Source organism: Ovis canadensis, chromosome 3 (genome assembly GCF_042477335.2).
Source record: "Ovis canadensis isolate MfBH-ARS-UI-01 breed Bighorn chromosome 3, ARS-UI_OviCan_v2, whole genome shotgun sequence".
In the NCBI taxonomy this organism is placed as follows: domain Eukaryota; kingdom Metazoa; phylum Chordata; class Mammalia; order Artiodactyla; family Bovidae; genus Ovis; species Ovis canadensis.
The window spans coordinates 156,447,892-156,463,246 of NC_091247.1; the positions used below are offsets into that span (position 1 = coordinate 156,447,892).

Sequence of the window (15,355 nt, forward strand, 5' to 3'; positions counted from 1 at the left end):
CGATCCATGGGTCCGAAAGTCAAAGGACTTGTTGCAAACGTGCCCGCACCGAAGCCGTCTTCCCAAAGAGTGAGAGAAGGAAAGGGATGGCGCCACGCCGAAACCTGTCGCAAACGCGGGCAGGGGAGCTCAGGAAGCTGGGCGCGCGGGATACAAAGGGCCGTGAACACGGCCTTCCATGAGGCGACCCAGTGACGACAGAGACACAAAATGGAGCGACCGAAGGAATCGGAGCCCGAGCGGCAGGGCCGGGGGCAAGGTGAAGGCCGGCGCGCGCCCCGCCGGGCTTCCTCCTCGACCTAGCCGCGGGGGAGGGAGCGCAGGGGCGGCCCGTCCTCCCCGCCGCGCACACGCCGCCCCGCCGCCCGGGCCTAGCGAGGCGGGAAGCGCCCGCCGGCCTCCGCCAACAATGGGAAGCGAGGCGGCGGCGAGGGAGGAGCCGGCAGCGGCTGCACAGTGGCCGGCGTCCGCGCTCGGATCCCCGCGGAGGGTGGCGGCGCCCGCCGCCCACGAAACGACGCGGTAGAACGAGGGGCGAGGCGGGCGCTGCGCCGGGATCGGGCGGCGCGGCCCACTGGCGCCAAGGGCGCACGGTCTGCAGCCGCGCCGGCTCGTGGCCCGCAGCGGGCCCGAGGTCCGCGTCCCGGCCGCAGCGCCGCCCACCTCGGCGGCGTGAGCCCGGGCCCACACGTACCTGGTTGAACTCTTCGCCCACATCCGCGTAAATGTCTATATGGTCCACACCGTCCGCCATCTTCCCTCGGCCTCGGCCGCCGCCGCCGCCTCTTGCAGGTCCGCCCGCCGCGGCAGCAGCAGCGGATCTAGCGGCGGGGGCGGGGCGCGCTGCGTCACTTCCGAGGCCCGAGGGCCGAGGCGGGGGCAGCCGGGGGCGCGGGTCTCCGCCACCGCCTGCTTGGCTGGCGAAGAAGGGAAACTGCGTCTCCGAAGGCGCCGGCGGTTTCTTTTGTGTGTCTGGATTAGGCTTGGGGGGCGGGGCGGGGGTGGTCCCAGTTGTCTCCAGACAGTTTCCACGTTGTCTTTGGCACTCTTAAGCATTTTGTGATATTTTCATTTCTCAGTTTTTCTTACTTTTCTCACAGCCAGGGCTTTTAGGGAGGTGGAAGTTTTATGTCTAGATGAAACACCAAAAGTGTAGCCCGGCTTTCCATGAGCGCCTCCAGAGGATGTCTTACCTCTGCATCCTCAAAAGACCAGCAGAATTTCGTCTGCCTTGTAAATACTAGTTACCGGTTGATGGTTTTCTTGAGTTGTTTGCATCCTACTTATGTCATTTGCATACCGTTTATCTTTCCATCTGTATCTTCTGCATCGTCTTCTTTCATCTCCTCCCCCGCCCCCTTTTCATCGCCCGTCATTTTTAACCTCCTTTGAGCTGCAGTTGGTTGTTCCTGGGATAGTTTAAATGTCTCAAACTTGAATGCGGTCCCCGTTGGGCCCACCCTATAAAGTGGAGGTATCTTCAGACGAGGAGACTCCTCTCTTAGACTCATAGAATGTCAGAGAAGGAGGGGAACTAGAAAAGATGACTTTAGGTCCAAACATCTCATTTTACAGATGATAAAAGGAACTGAGGCCTAAAGAATCTTAAGTGGCTTAACAGGAGTCACGTGGTTAATAAAAAAGCGTTTGCCAGTCAACTGCAGTCCAAAAATGTTAAATGGAAAATTCCAGAAATAGTTCCTAAGTTTTAAGTAGCTATAGTTCTGAGTAGCATCCAAGAAATCTTTAGCCATCCTACACCAACCATCCCTGGAAATGAATCATCTTTTTGTCTAGCACCTTTTATACACTACCTGTTAGTCCAGAAAAAAGACATGGTATATTTAGGTTTGGGTACTACTGCAGTGTCAGGCATCCACTAGGGGTCTTGGAGCATATCCCTTCTGGGGTTCTTTACCACTAGCCACCTGGGAAGCCCCAAGTGGGGACTACTTCACTTTAATTCAAAGGTGTCTCTCCAGTTTGAAACCTCTTCCTATTCTTTCTCATCCTTTTAAAACCCCACCAAGTTAGAGTGTGTTTATAAGATACACCCTGCCCAGAAATTACTGATACAATGGTAAGCAAAAGTGATAACTGTACTTGATATGATGGAAAACCTTGGTTGGTTGAAGTTTTAGAGACAGGTCTGGTGATCTGGATACAAATTTCCAGTCAGTTACTTTCCCAGCTAGATGACCTCAGTCAAGATACCTACCGGCTCTCAGGTTCAATCTCAGGATCTTTAAAATTTGGGTGGTAATGTTTACCACATCAAGGTTGAAGGTTGATAGTGGTTTGATGTATGAAAAAATGCCTATCCACTTTTGCTTCTTGGAAACACTTGGTTTCCTCTTTTTCCAAAAGGCTTTATAGGAAAAAAGAACCACTCCTGATAAAAGGCAAGAGCACTTTTTAGACTGGTAATGTGGTAGGTACAATAATGGCCTGTCATAGAGGTCCACATCCCAGTTCCTAGAATCTGGGACTATGTTACCTTACATTCCAAAACAGACTTTGCGGATATGATTAAGTTATGGACCTTGAAACAAGAACCTTGAATTCTGGATTTCCTGGGGGTGGCCCAAAGGAATCACAAGAGTCCTTACAAGTGAAAGAGCAAGTGAAGAGTCTGAGGAGACCGTCAGGATAAAAGTAGTTTCTGTTCTCTCAGGACACTTAAAAATCATTTCAAGATTCTGACTTCTATTGCTACCTGTGAAACATCAGCTCTTAGCGTGACTGTTATTTTGAAGGTCATTGGAGTTTTTTGCCCCCTTGGCTGCTTTAAAGATTTTCTTTCTGTTAGACTTTGGTTTTCCGCCCTTTTACTATGTATGTCTGGAAGTGTATTTCTTTTTATCTATGACGCCTTGAATTCATTGGGCCTTTCGAATATATTGATTGATGCCTTTCATGAGTTCTGAAAAATTCTCAGATATTACCTATTTTAATATTGTTTATGCCCCACTCTTTCTTCTCTCATATAACTCCATTTAAATGTTTGTTAGATCTTTTCTATCCACTATTTCTCCTACCTTCTCTCTTTTATTTTCTACATCTTTATCTCCCTATGCTTCATTTGAATAGCTTTTTCCTTTTCTTCTAGGTTACTAATTCTTTCTCCTATAGTGTTAATTTCATCTACTGAACTGTAATTTAGTTTTTAAATTTTTTTTAAATTTTAGATTCTAGAACTTCTATTTGATTCTTTTTTAAACTTAGGTTCATTTTAATGGCACCATTTTTTTTTTCTTTTTCGCCCAAACTGTTAATCTTAGGTTTTGTCTCTTTGTATATAGTGGGCATCATGGGTATATGGTTTTGGTCTCTGATAATTCCATTATCTGGAGTCTTTTTGTATCTGTTATTGCTTCATTGTTCTAGTTATTTATTCTTCACTGTGCTGATTCTCACTCATGTTGTCTTGTTACCTGACTGTAAGCTGGGCATCGTAATTGAAACATTTGAAGAAATAATGTGAGATGCATATGATTTTCTTCCATGATAGGAAGATGATTTTCATTTTCTTTGAGGCATGTTGCAGTACCAACAAATAGGATCAGCCTAACCCAGGTGATTGGGGACCTTGGGGAGACTGCTTTAGTTTGGCTGGCCTTTACTTCCCAGACTACTGCCCTTGTGAAGACCAACCCAAAACGTGGTATACCAAAATCATCACTGGAGAAGGCAGTGGCATCCCACTCTGGTCCTCTTGCCTGGAAAACCCCATGGATGGAGGAGCCTGGTAGGCTGCAGTCCATGGGATCGCTAAGAGTCGGACACAACTGAGCGACTTCCCTTTCACTTTTCACTTTGATGCATTGGAGAAGGAAATGGCAGCCCACTCCAGTATTCTTGCCTGGAGAGTCCCAGAGATGGGGGAGCTTGGTGGGAGGCCATCTATGGGGTCACGCAGAGTTGGACACGACTGAAGCGACTTAGCAGCAGTGTGTGTATATATATATATATATATATATATATATTTTTTTTTTTTTTTGGCTACATCAGGTTGGTGCACAAAGGCTTAGTTGCTTCATAGTATGTAGAATCTCAGCTCCTCAACTAGGGATTAAACCCTCATCCCCTGCACTGCAAGGCGGATCCCCAACCACTGGACACCAGGGAAGTCCCGAAAATCACCCGCTGTTGATGGGTCCAGAATTACACTTTTGACAGATCCAAGACTCCATATTTTGTTCTTCTAGTTGTCAAGAGTGGAGTTCAACCTCTCAGTCATCTCTTTTTGAATCTAAAAATGCCCCCCAGGGGAGAATGAATACACACATATATATATATGGCTGAGTTGCTCCTGCCGTTCACCTGAAACTATCACAACATTGTTAATTGGTTATACTCCAATATAAAATAAAAAGTTTTAAAAAATTAAAAAAAATTTAAAGAAGAAATAAAGAAAAGGGGGAAAAATAGAGAAAGAAACAAAAATTAAATTAAAATGGCCCCTAGGACAAAATCACTGTGAATGTATAGACACTATTCCCTTCTGCTTCTTGGTCAGATAATTCCTAACTCACTTCTTGGTTAGCTTTTTGATTATTTTATTTAAAAAAATAATTTTTATACAGTTTTGTTTTCTTAATTTTTATTCTTTTGGCCATGCTGAGTGGCTTGCAGAATCTTAGTTCCCCGACCAGAGATTGAACCCTTATCCTTGGCAGTGAAAGTGTGGCATCCTAACCACTGAACTGCCAGGGAATTTTCATATCCAGCTTTTAAAGGTTACTTCCCATTTACAGTTATTACAAAGTATTGGCTATATTCCCTGTGCTTTAAAATACATCCTTGAGCCTATCTTACACCTAGTAATTTGCATCTCACATTCCCCCAACATTTTGATGATTTAAAAATGTTGTTCCAGGGTACTTCTTTATTTGGCCACAAAATGACATTGTAGTGAATTACAAAGGAAAAAGCATAATAATAATGACAGCAGTGACAAACTCTGTAGCTTATTGAGTGTCTTCTACATAGCAGTCTCTTTGTTAGGCATCTTACAGTTGTTACTGTACATAGATGAAAGATAGGAGACTTGGGTTCTTATACTGGCTTTACAACTGATTAGCCAAGTAACCTTAGACAAGTCCTTTCCCTCAAATTCTCCATGAAGGTCCCTCTCAGTTCTAAATTTCTGTTGTTTAAAACTACAGAGAATTCTCTGAAAGTTCAAGGTGCCTTGTGACAATCATATATTAAATATTGTAGAGGAGTTTCCTACTAGCCCACCTGCATTTGTTCCCTATTGCTGCTGTAACAAGTTACCATACATTGAGTGACTTGAAGCAATACAAGTATATTATCATACAGTTTTGAAGATCAGAAGTCTAAAATGTATCTCACTGGGCTAAAATCAAGGTGTTGGGAGGCCTGCATTCCAGAAGGCTCTAGAGCAGCATTCCCCAATCTTTTTGGCATCAGGGACCAGTTTTGTTGAAGACAGTGTGTCTGGTAGGGGTGGGATGGGGGTAGCTTCAGGATGATTCAAGCACATTACTTTCATTGTGCACTTTATTATCATTACATTGTGAGAACGAAGTAATGCAAGTGAGGGGGAGTGGCTGTAAGTACAGATGAAGCTTCACTTACTCTCCCACTGCTCACCTGCTGCTGTGCAGCCCAGTTTCTAACAGGTAACAAACTGGTACCTGTCTGTTGCGCAGCAGTTGATGTTGCCCAGGAGTTGAGGACCCTGCTCTAGAGGATAATTCATTTTCTTGCTTTATCTGTCTCCTAGAGGCTGCCCACATGCTTTCTTTATGACCCCCTTTCCATTACTCTAATAATATAAATAATATAAAATTAAAATATTTAAGATTAGCAAAGGGATTAGAAGAGAGATCATGTTCTAAGGTTCCCTGTATATCTGCTTTTTCTCTGTATGGAAGAACCTTCTCTCCTTTTCCATGTACATGGTCTTGCAACAATGGCAACCTCAGCTGCAAAATTCAAATAACTACTATTCAAGAAAATGGCCATCTTTCTTAGTTTCAATTATAAAACCTAAGGAGAAAGCAACTGTTTAGCACAGCTGTAATGGAAGTCTACTCCTAGTCCAGCCAAGTTTGTCTAAGGCAGTGGGGTCCCAGAATAACAACTTGGCTTACAATTTCTACTGTGTGAGTTAGGGAAGTGTGGAGAGTTGTGAGCAAAAGATGGTTGTTTTGAGCCAAGCAGACACTCCACTTGTTATCTAACACATTCCCCTTATTGAATGACATCACATAGACAAAAGCCTGATGGTTGGGGACAGCAAATCCAGTCCATAAATACTTAGTATGGGCTATCGTTCTTACTTACCGCAAACACGTCAAGGCCATGACCTCTACAGGAACATGATTTTGGTTCTAACATACCACAGGTCATAGTTTAGCCCTATGGTCCCCAAACTTTTAAAAATACCTACCCCTATTAGTATATTTTAAAACATGCAGCCATAATATATGAAAATATAAATATTATTTTATTGAGAAATGTTATATTGACTTCAGACTTAAATTGAAGAACGTGGGGAAAACCACTGGACCATTCAGGTATGACCTAAATCAAATCCCTAATGATTATACAGTGGAAGTGAGAAATAGATTCAAGGGACTAGATCTGATAGACAGACTGCCTGGTGAACTGTGAACGGAGGTTCCTGACATTGTACAGGAGACAGGGAGCAAGAAAACGAAATGCAAAAAGGCAAAATGGCTGTCTGAGGAGGCCTTACAAATAGCTGTGAAAAGAAGAAAAGAGAAAAGCAAGGGAGAAAAGGAAAGACATACTCATTTGAATGCAGAGTTCCAAGGAATAGCAGGGAGAGATAAGAAAGCCTTCCTCAGTGATCAATGCAAAGAAATAGAGGGAAACAATAGAATGGGAAAGACTAGAGATCTCTTCAAGAAAATTAGAGATACCAAGGGAACATTTCATGCAAAGATGAGCTCAATAAAGGACAGAAATGGTAGGGACCTAACAGAAGCAGAAGATATTAAGAGGTGGCAAAAATACACAGAAGAACTGTACAAAAAAGATCTTCATGACCCAGATAATCATGATAGTGTGATCACTCACCTAAAGCCAGACATCCTGGAATGTGAAGTCAAGTGGGCCTTAGGAAGCATCACTACAAACAAAGCTAGTGGAGGTGATGGAATTCCATTTGAGCTATTTCAAATTCCAAAAGATGATTCTGTGAAAGTGCTGCACTCAATATGTCAGCAAATTTAGAAAAGTCAGCAGTGGCCACAGGACTGGAAAAGGTCAGTTTTCATTCCAATTCCAAAGAAAGGCAACACCAAAGAATCCTCAAATTGCCCCACAATTGCACTCATCTCACACGCTAGTAAAGTAATGCTCAAAATTCTCCAAGCCAGGCTTTAGCAATACATGAACCTTAAAATTCCAGATGTTCAAGCTGGTTTTAGAAAAGGCAGAGGAACCAGAGATCAAATTGCCAACATCTGCTGGGTCATCAAAAAAGCAAGAGAGTTCCGGAAAAACATCTATTTCTGCTTTGTTGACTATGCCAAAGTCTTTGATTGTGTGGATCACAATAAACTGGAAAATTCTAAAAGAGATGGGAATACCAGACCACTTGACTTGCCTCTTGAGAAACCTGTGTGCAGGTCAGGAAGCAACAGTTAGAACTGGACATGGAACAACAGACTGGTTCCAAATAGGAAAAGGAGTACATCAAGGCTGTATAATGTCACCCTGCTTATTTAACTTATATGCAGAGTACAATGAGAAACACTGGGCTGGAAGAAGCACAAGCTGAAATCAAGATTGCCAGGAGAAATATCAATAACCTCAGATATACAGATGACACCACCCTTATGGCAGAAAGTGAAGAGGAGCTAAAAAGCCTCTTGATGAAAGTGAAAGAGGAGAGTGAAAAAGTAGGCTTAAAGCTCAACATTCAGAAAACGAAGATCATGGTATCCGGTCCCATCACTTCATGGCAAATAGATGGGGAAACAATGGAAACGGTGAGAGACTTCATTTTGGGGGGCTCTAGAATCACTACAGATGGTGACTGCAGCCATGAAATTAAAAGACACTTGCTCCTTGGAAGAAAAGTTATGATCAACCTAAACAGCATATGAAAAAGCAGAGACATTACTTTACCAACACAGGTCCATCTAGTCAAAGGTAATCGTTTTTGCAATAGTCATGTATGGATGTGACAAATGGACTATAAAGAAAGCTGAGCACCAAAGAATTGATGCTTTTGAACTGTGGTGTTAGAGAAGACTCTTGAGAGTCCCTTGGACTGTAAGGAGATCCAAGCAGTCCATCCTAAAGGAGATCAGTCTTGAATATTCATTGGAAGGACTGATGCTGAAGCTGAAACTCCCATAGTCTAGCCACTTGATGCAAAGAACCAACTCATTGGAAAAGACCCTGATGCTGGGAAAGATTGAAGGTAGGAGAAGAAGGGGATGGCAGAGGATGAGATGGTTGGATGGCATCACCGACACGACGGACATGAGTTTGAGTAGGCTCCAGGAGTTGGTGATGTGCAGGGAAGCCTGGCATGCAGCAGTCCATGGGATCTCAAAGAGTCAGACATGATTGAGCAACTGAACTGAACTGAACTGAATGTTTAAGAAAAAAAAAAGCTTCTCTCCATGACTTTAAAGTGTATTGTTTGTTGCAATTACTCTTATTTTGTGCTTTGTAAAATGTATTTGTCTTTGTGTTTTTATTTTATTTTTTTAATTATAGCTTTTATTAAATATTAAAACTTATTTTAAAAACTAAGACTAATTTGTAGGTGGCCCTAGGAAACTACTTTGTAAAAAATATATATAAATCTATTTATTTTAATTGGAGGCTAATTACTTTACAATATTGTATTGGTTTTGCCATACAGCAACATGAATCTGCCATGGGTATACACGTGTTCCCCCTCCTGAACCCCCCTCCCTCCTCCCTCCCCATACCATCCCTCTGGGACATCCCAGTGCACCAGCCCAGAGCATCCTGTATCATGCATCAAACCTGGACTGGCGATTCATTTCACATATGATATTATACATGTTTCACTGCCATTCTCCCTGTCTTTGTGTTTTTAATGATTTGTTTCTGGAAATTACTGGAGGTGAAGTGGAAATATACAATCCACATGAAGGATTGTACTTCAGCAAAATACAATAATATTAATGTGAATGAAAGTATTTTTCAACATCAAAAATCACTTTTTATGGAGTAATGGGGCTCAAAATTAGTAATATACTGTTTATTTTTTTCCTACAACTTCTATGGCAACTAAACAAATGTATAGTGTTAATGTTAATCACTCAGTCTTGTCTAACTCTTTGCGACCCTATGGACTGTAACCCGCCAGGCTCCTCTGTCCATGGAAATACTGCAAGCAAGAATACTGGAGTGGGTTGCCATTCCCTTCTCCAGGTGATCTTCCCAATCCAGGGACTGAACCCAGATCTCCTGCATTGCAGGCAGATTCTTTACTGTCTGAGCCAACAGGGAAGCCCCAAGACTCTGTGTTTTCATTGCTGATGGCCAAAGTTCAATCCCTGGTCCGGGAACTAAGATTCTGCAAGACACAAGACAAAAAAGAGAAAACTGAATAACGAAACGAATAAATTCTATTTGTTTCATTGTTCAACACATTTTGTTGTTGTTGTTGTTTTGCATCTTGAGAGACCTTAGTTCCCAGACCAGGGACTGAATCTGGGCCCTCAGCAGTGAAACCAAGTCCTAACCACTGAATCACCAGGGTATTCCCTCAACACATATTTTTAATGCAACTACTGTGCGTGGACCACTGTAGTAGGTAGTAACAAGTGTTACAAATGTAAATAAAATTCCATCATGTTGTAGTAAGAAGTGGCACGGTAGCCTGCAATGTGACAGGTCTTGGTTTGACACCCAGCTCTGTCATTTGGGACCCAACTGTGACATTTTGGGCAAATGTTACTTAACCTCAATGAGACCTGTTGAAAAAAATAAGAATAATATTAGTACTATCTACCTCAATTGGAGTTCTAGGTTGAAGACATGAGAAATGGGAAAGAGCCAACAATTATTAAGCATCTAGTAATATGTGCCCCTGAGATGAATGCTTTATAAGTATCAACTCAAACCAGAAAGTATATGCACAGTGTGGGGTAGGGGAGCTGGTAATCCTTAGAAGCACAGATATTCCTTTGGAATTCTCTGGGAACATGTGCCAGTCAGAACCCAGCAGGAAAGGGATGCCACACTCACTGGGGGAAATAGAGAATTTAATTGAGCAATCATTTATGAGAGCATGGGCAGGGATAAGAGAAACTAATTAAGGATGATGAAGCACTGTAGGGCAAGCCTGAAGGGACAAAAAGAGCAATCAGTTGCTAAAACTCAGGGATAAATCTAACTTTTAAGAGAAGACTGCTTGCCTAGGCTGTAGCCTTCAGTAGAGGCACACAGCAGAGAAAGCCTAGGAAGCCTGTTATTTCTCCTCTCTTGACCTTGGGTCTCCTGGTAGGGCCTTTCATTGAATGAAGCCAACTGGGAGGGTGGAAGATGTACCATAAAGGGGTAGAGAGCAGGGTGCCAAATGGCAGAAAGTAGATCTAGAGAGACCAAGAAGAATGTGTAGCATAGAATGTAAAGAAATGAGGAAGTGTTACCTCTTATGTTCGTTCACTTGTGGGATCAAAAAGCTTTAATTCAACTTTTTGGAGACTGGGACTTCAGAAAGGGATCTTTCCCTTTGAATAATCTAATGTTATTCATGATAATGAAGGCTAATGTTACTTCACATCCTAGCCTAAGAGTAATGAGATTAAAATGTATTGGTCAACAGCTTTCACTGCCTGATTTGTGGGTTGGATCCCTGGTCAGGGAGATAAGATTCCACAAGTCTCAAAGCATAGCCATAAAGAAAAAAAAAGGAAAACATGTTAGTCAGATATGGCTAAGCCCTCCACATGACCAATTCAATGATTTAATTCTTCACTAGTGAGCATTTATACCAGTTTTTTTTTTTTTTTTAATGTCTCTTCTTCACTGAAAGTCAAGAAGAAATGTTTCATCTCAGGAGTTAAGAAAGCTATTATGGAGTTTGGGGCTTCAGTCCCACCTCATTTTCATGGATCCTTCCAAAAGAAATCCTGCCACCCACTCCTTTTTCTGTGTGCTGTCTCCCTTCTTCAAGAAGCAATCCCAGGGACTTCCCTGGTGGTCTAGGGGTTTAAAATCTGCCTTACAATTCAGGGGACATGGGTTCCACTCCTGGACAGGGAACTAGGGTCCCACCGGCAGGGGAGCAGCTAAACCTGTGAGATACAACTAGAGTCTGTGAGCCAGGCAAACCACTTGTATTCTTGCCTGGGAAATCCCACGGACAGAGGAGCCTGGCAGGCTGCAGTGACTTAGCAACTAAACAACAGCAGGGATGGAAATACCTAGAGTGAAGTTACAAACTATCTCTGCACTAGGCTACAACAATGTTAAGACTGACCTTGGAAGCAAGCGGGCCTGAAGAAAAGAACATTGGCATTGTTGATGGTGATGATGATAAACCCTAATGTCATACTTACTATACTGTGAATTTCTTGAGGTCAAGGAACATATTTCACTCATCTTTATATTTTGACAGCATCTGGAAGAATGTCTTAGTTTTAAAAGGTATTAAATGAATGCTGGCTGAATTGACTTCTTAAAAAAGAATCAAGAAATTTCAGAGCTAAGAAGGATGTATAAATCCAAGTTCCCCCTTTTTTTAATGGAAGAGAAAATTTAATCCTAAACAGGTTAGTGGTAGAGAGATTATTCAAAGTTTTGAATAAATAAGTAAAAGAAATTAGAACTAAGATATAGGTTTTCACTAGGTATGTTGAAAAAAGGAAAAGAAAAAAAAAAAGCAAATTATTGAAAAGCCTGGGCTCATTCAGTCTCAAACCTATTACATTTTTCTTTAACTATTTTTCAAATACTTTCCATTCTGCTGTTACTTTTTTTTTTTCAGGTCTCCATTTTCTTTTATTTTTTAAAGTAATTTCTGTTCTTTACAATGTGTGATCACACGCACACAGGCGCGCACGTGCGCCTGCACTCACACACATACACATGATTTGAGATGGACAGAGAAACAAGGATAACCTTCAAACACAGACTTCCCTGGTGGCTCAGATGGTAAAGTGTCTGCCTACAATGCGGGAGACCTGGGTTCAATCCCTGGGTTGCGAAGATCCCCTGGAGAAGGAAAATGGCAACCCACCCCAGTATTCTTGCCTGGGAGATCCCATGGAAGAGGAGCCTGGCAGGCTACAGTCCATGGGGAAGCAAAGAGTCAGACACAACTGAGCGACTTCACTTCAAACACAAGGGTGATTTTTTTTTTCTTACAAAGTTCAAAATAGATTACATTTATGTGCTTTTTAGTCATTACACAATGTACAGACATGATCCATTTAATCATTTATGCTCCCCAAATGGTTAAACAATGAAGATTTTCTATGAAAAAGTATACATAAAAGCTTTGACTTTAGAAGCAAAGTACTGTTTCTTGCAAAAACCAACATCAGGCATATATCTTGTGTTTACCCTTGAGAATACTACCGTAGCAGTGCGTAAATTCATTCTGTAAAAAGATCTGGAGCATGATTTTCAAGAGACTCAATGCATTGTGCTCTCAGGTAAGAATCCTAAGTCAAAAGATCAATTACTACAACACTAACAGTTAAAACTGCATATATATGTTAGAGATCAGAAGAGGCTATAAAGAAATGTAAATAGTTGTGCTTTAGGGGACTTTTTTGGTAAAGTTGTTTTAATAATAAATACAAACTTATAAATACAACTTAAAAAATGTCTCAGTGACTGGTATAAAATAGACAGATATCAAGGATTTTTTATGTTGATACTTGGCTTAGAGTTTAACGGTGAAAAATCATCTCCACGTAAACCACCTGGCATTGGTAGCCCCAATCTGGGCTAGTACCTTACAGTCAGGCAGAGGGCTATGGAGAAAAGACAAGTGATTTTCCTCCCATTACCATAAAGCATTATCCAGAGGTAAAGCTAGGGTGTACCAAGTAACTAAACAAATGTCTACCTTCCTTTAGAATTCTTAGACCAAATAGAATGGTCACCCTACTTCTTGATGGCTGGACCTATTCTGCAGTTCATCAAATGAATTAAATATGTCTTCTGTAAGAGACTAAGATAAGCATGATCCCTCAGTACTTTATGCTTTTTATTACTCTCTACATATTAACTGTAAAACTCGTATTTTAGAAACACCATGGCAACTGTTTATAATGATAGAGGACAAGGCATAGTTTACATAGGAACATTGATGTTCGTACCTAGGAAGTAAATGTACTTTTACTTTTAGGCTGGTCAGTTTGCTCTTTTAGGCCTTTAACTTTGAAGGACACATGACTGCAACAATCAAAGTGAATTAGAAAAAGGATGAGAAAATAACAAATGTCTTAATTAAGTCTTTTGCATGGGTGGCTTAGATGTAAAAAGAATTTCTTCAAACAATTTCCTAAGTGTCACTCAGAAGCCTCCTTGCTATCTGTAACATAATGTTCTGGAGTCCTTGGAATAAAATTATGGAGTAATTTAAAATATATATTATACATTTGAAATGATTGTAAATCATTCAATAGTTTATAGCATGTTAATGGGGTGAAATAGAGATAAAGGGCAGTCCACATTCATATTTTCAAGATAAATGTACTTCAGAAGTCAACTGAACTCCTTGTTCATGTTCTAAATATAGCCATTGTGATAAGACCTAAGATATAAGCAGCCACTAATTTTTGATTCACACTTAAGTGGAGGTAGAGAGGCACCAGCGATTCCACATCCCCCAGCGTGGGAAGCATCAGAGCTGTAATACACACCACTGCCAGGAAGACAGTCAGTAAACTAGGTCCTGAGGAGACAGTTCTGTTTTCTGGTTGAAACGACTGCTCAAAAAATAAACTTTCAGTTAAATGTTCTTTTATTCTTTTTTCCTCCTCTTCCTTTTGTTGTTCTTTTGCGGATGGGAGAAGAGTAGCCACAACCTCTTTCCTTCCTAAAGCCTTCCTCTGGCTTTGCTCGGAAACTTGGAGACGGAATTTGTCTATTACGCCATAGTGACAGGATCGGACATCTCTATGACGAATTACAATATCCATACAACACTGAGGCTTTACTGCACCTGCAGCGTCAACGACAACATACTTATTTGGAGTAGTACACAAAACTTTGAACTTCAAGGCAAACTCATAGGGATTATAGAGTGTCAACACTTGCTTATGTGTTGACTGGTCATCTGCATAAAATATTAGCTCTGTGGGAAACACAAAGACAGGAAGATTTCCTTCCACTAACTCTGGCTGTCTTTTTTGTTGATGCATTGGCACTAAATCCCCCTCGCTGAGGCGTCGGTTTTTACAGTCTCAAATTTATTTGGGGTTTTTCTTAAAAATCAGTTAAAAATTCCAAAGCATTTTGGCAATCTCGGCAACACCGGCTCCTCGGAAAGCCTCTGCTGTTATTTTTATTATTTTGCCCCAGGCCTTCATCACCGACAAAGATAATCTGATACAATGTGCTAATTTTACAATGGAGGAAGGTGACTTGCTCCAGATCATAATTAGAAGGGATGCATTTTGTTCCCTTTTTAAAAACCATTATCAAGTTTTACAAAGTGGAGCTGGAATCCTAATCTATCAACGCATACTTTGTTGCCTTAGTTTTCCTAACTTCCCCTTTCTAGCTAGGGACTTCATTCTGGCCAACGCAAACTAATCGAAATTCTGCTAGCAGCATGTGAGAAAAGTTTTGGTTTCTTAATAAATAGGATAGATATAACCTTTTTCTTCACTGCCATGCTTTCCTCCTTTTTTCTGCCTTGAATGTAAACTTGGTACCAAATGGAGTCATGGCAACAGTATGGCAACCACGAGGCAGTAAACGTATAGACAAAGCCAGCACAATAATGATGGCAGAATACAGTAGCTTGTGCTAAGGTTCTGTTCTGCATTATGATAGAACTATTGAAAAACTTCAGACAAAGGTAGATACAGATTCTATGTTATATTGCTATATATGCTAAATATGTTACTCAGAAAATTAAAGATATCCAAAATCAGAGTTCAGCAGGTCAGAAGACTGAAATGGGTCTCACTGGGCTAAAATCAAAGTGTTGGCAGGACTGTATTCCTTTTGGAGGCTTCAGGGGAGAATCTGTTTCCATGCCTTTTCGATAAAAGATCAGTCATCAGCTTAAAAATATCTAGCAGAAACCTTTGACTGTGTAATTATGTGCACAGTAGCCCCCAAGCCTGTAGCAGAGATATTCCTTTTGAAAACTAAGCAGCCCCAAGTATAGCACATTCTA

The 15,355-nt window shown here is 41.4% G+C and overlaps 2 protein-coding genes across 9 annotated transcripts in view; both read right to left on the bottom strand.

The window, feature by feature from the left end:
- The window catches only part of CPSF6 (cleavage and polyadenylation specific factor 6), a 32,694-nt gene extending 31,722 nt beyond the window's left edge, over positions 1–972 (bottom strand). For 2 of the 8 annotated variants that reach the window (XM_069584603.1, XM_069584606.1), the window contains exon 1: positions 695–968. In XM_069584603.1, coding sequence (XP_069440704.1) covers positions 695–754 — 60 coding nt within the window. In that variant the 5' untranslated portion in view covers positions 755–968. Of the gene's footprint in view, positions 1–694 lie in introns of all 8 variants that reach the window. The other 6 variants (XM_069584601.1, XM_069584599.1, XM_069584602.1 and 3 more) reach the window with 4 other exon arrangements.
- Positions 973–11,983: 11,011 nt separating this feature from the next.
- On the bottom strand, positions 11,984–14,492 carry LOC138435844 (motile sperm domain-containing protein 1). The gene has a single exon (XM_069580956.1). It carries the CDS (start codon positions 14,367–14,369, stop codon positions 13,728–13,730), a length of 642 nt encoding a protein of 213 aa, XP_069437057.1. The 5' UTR covers positions 14,370–14,492; the 3' UTR covers positions 11,984–13,727.
- Between the last annotated feature and the right edge of the window lie 863 nt (positions 14,493–15,355).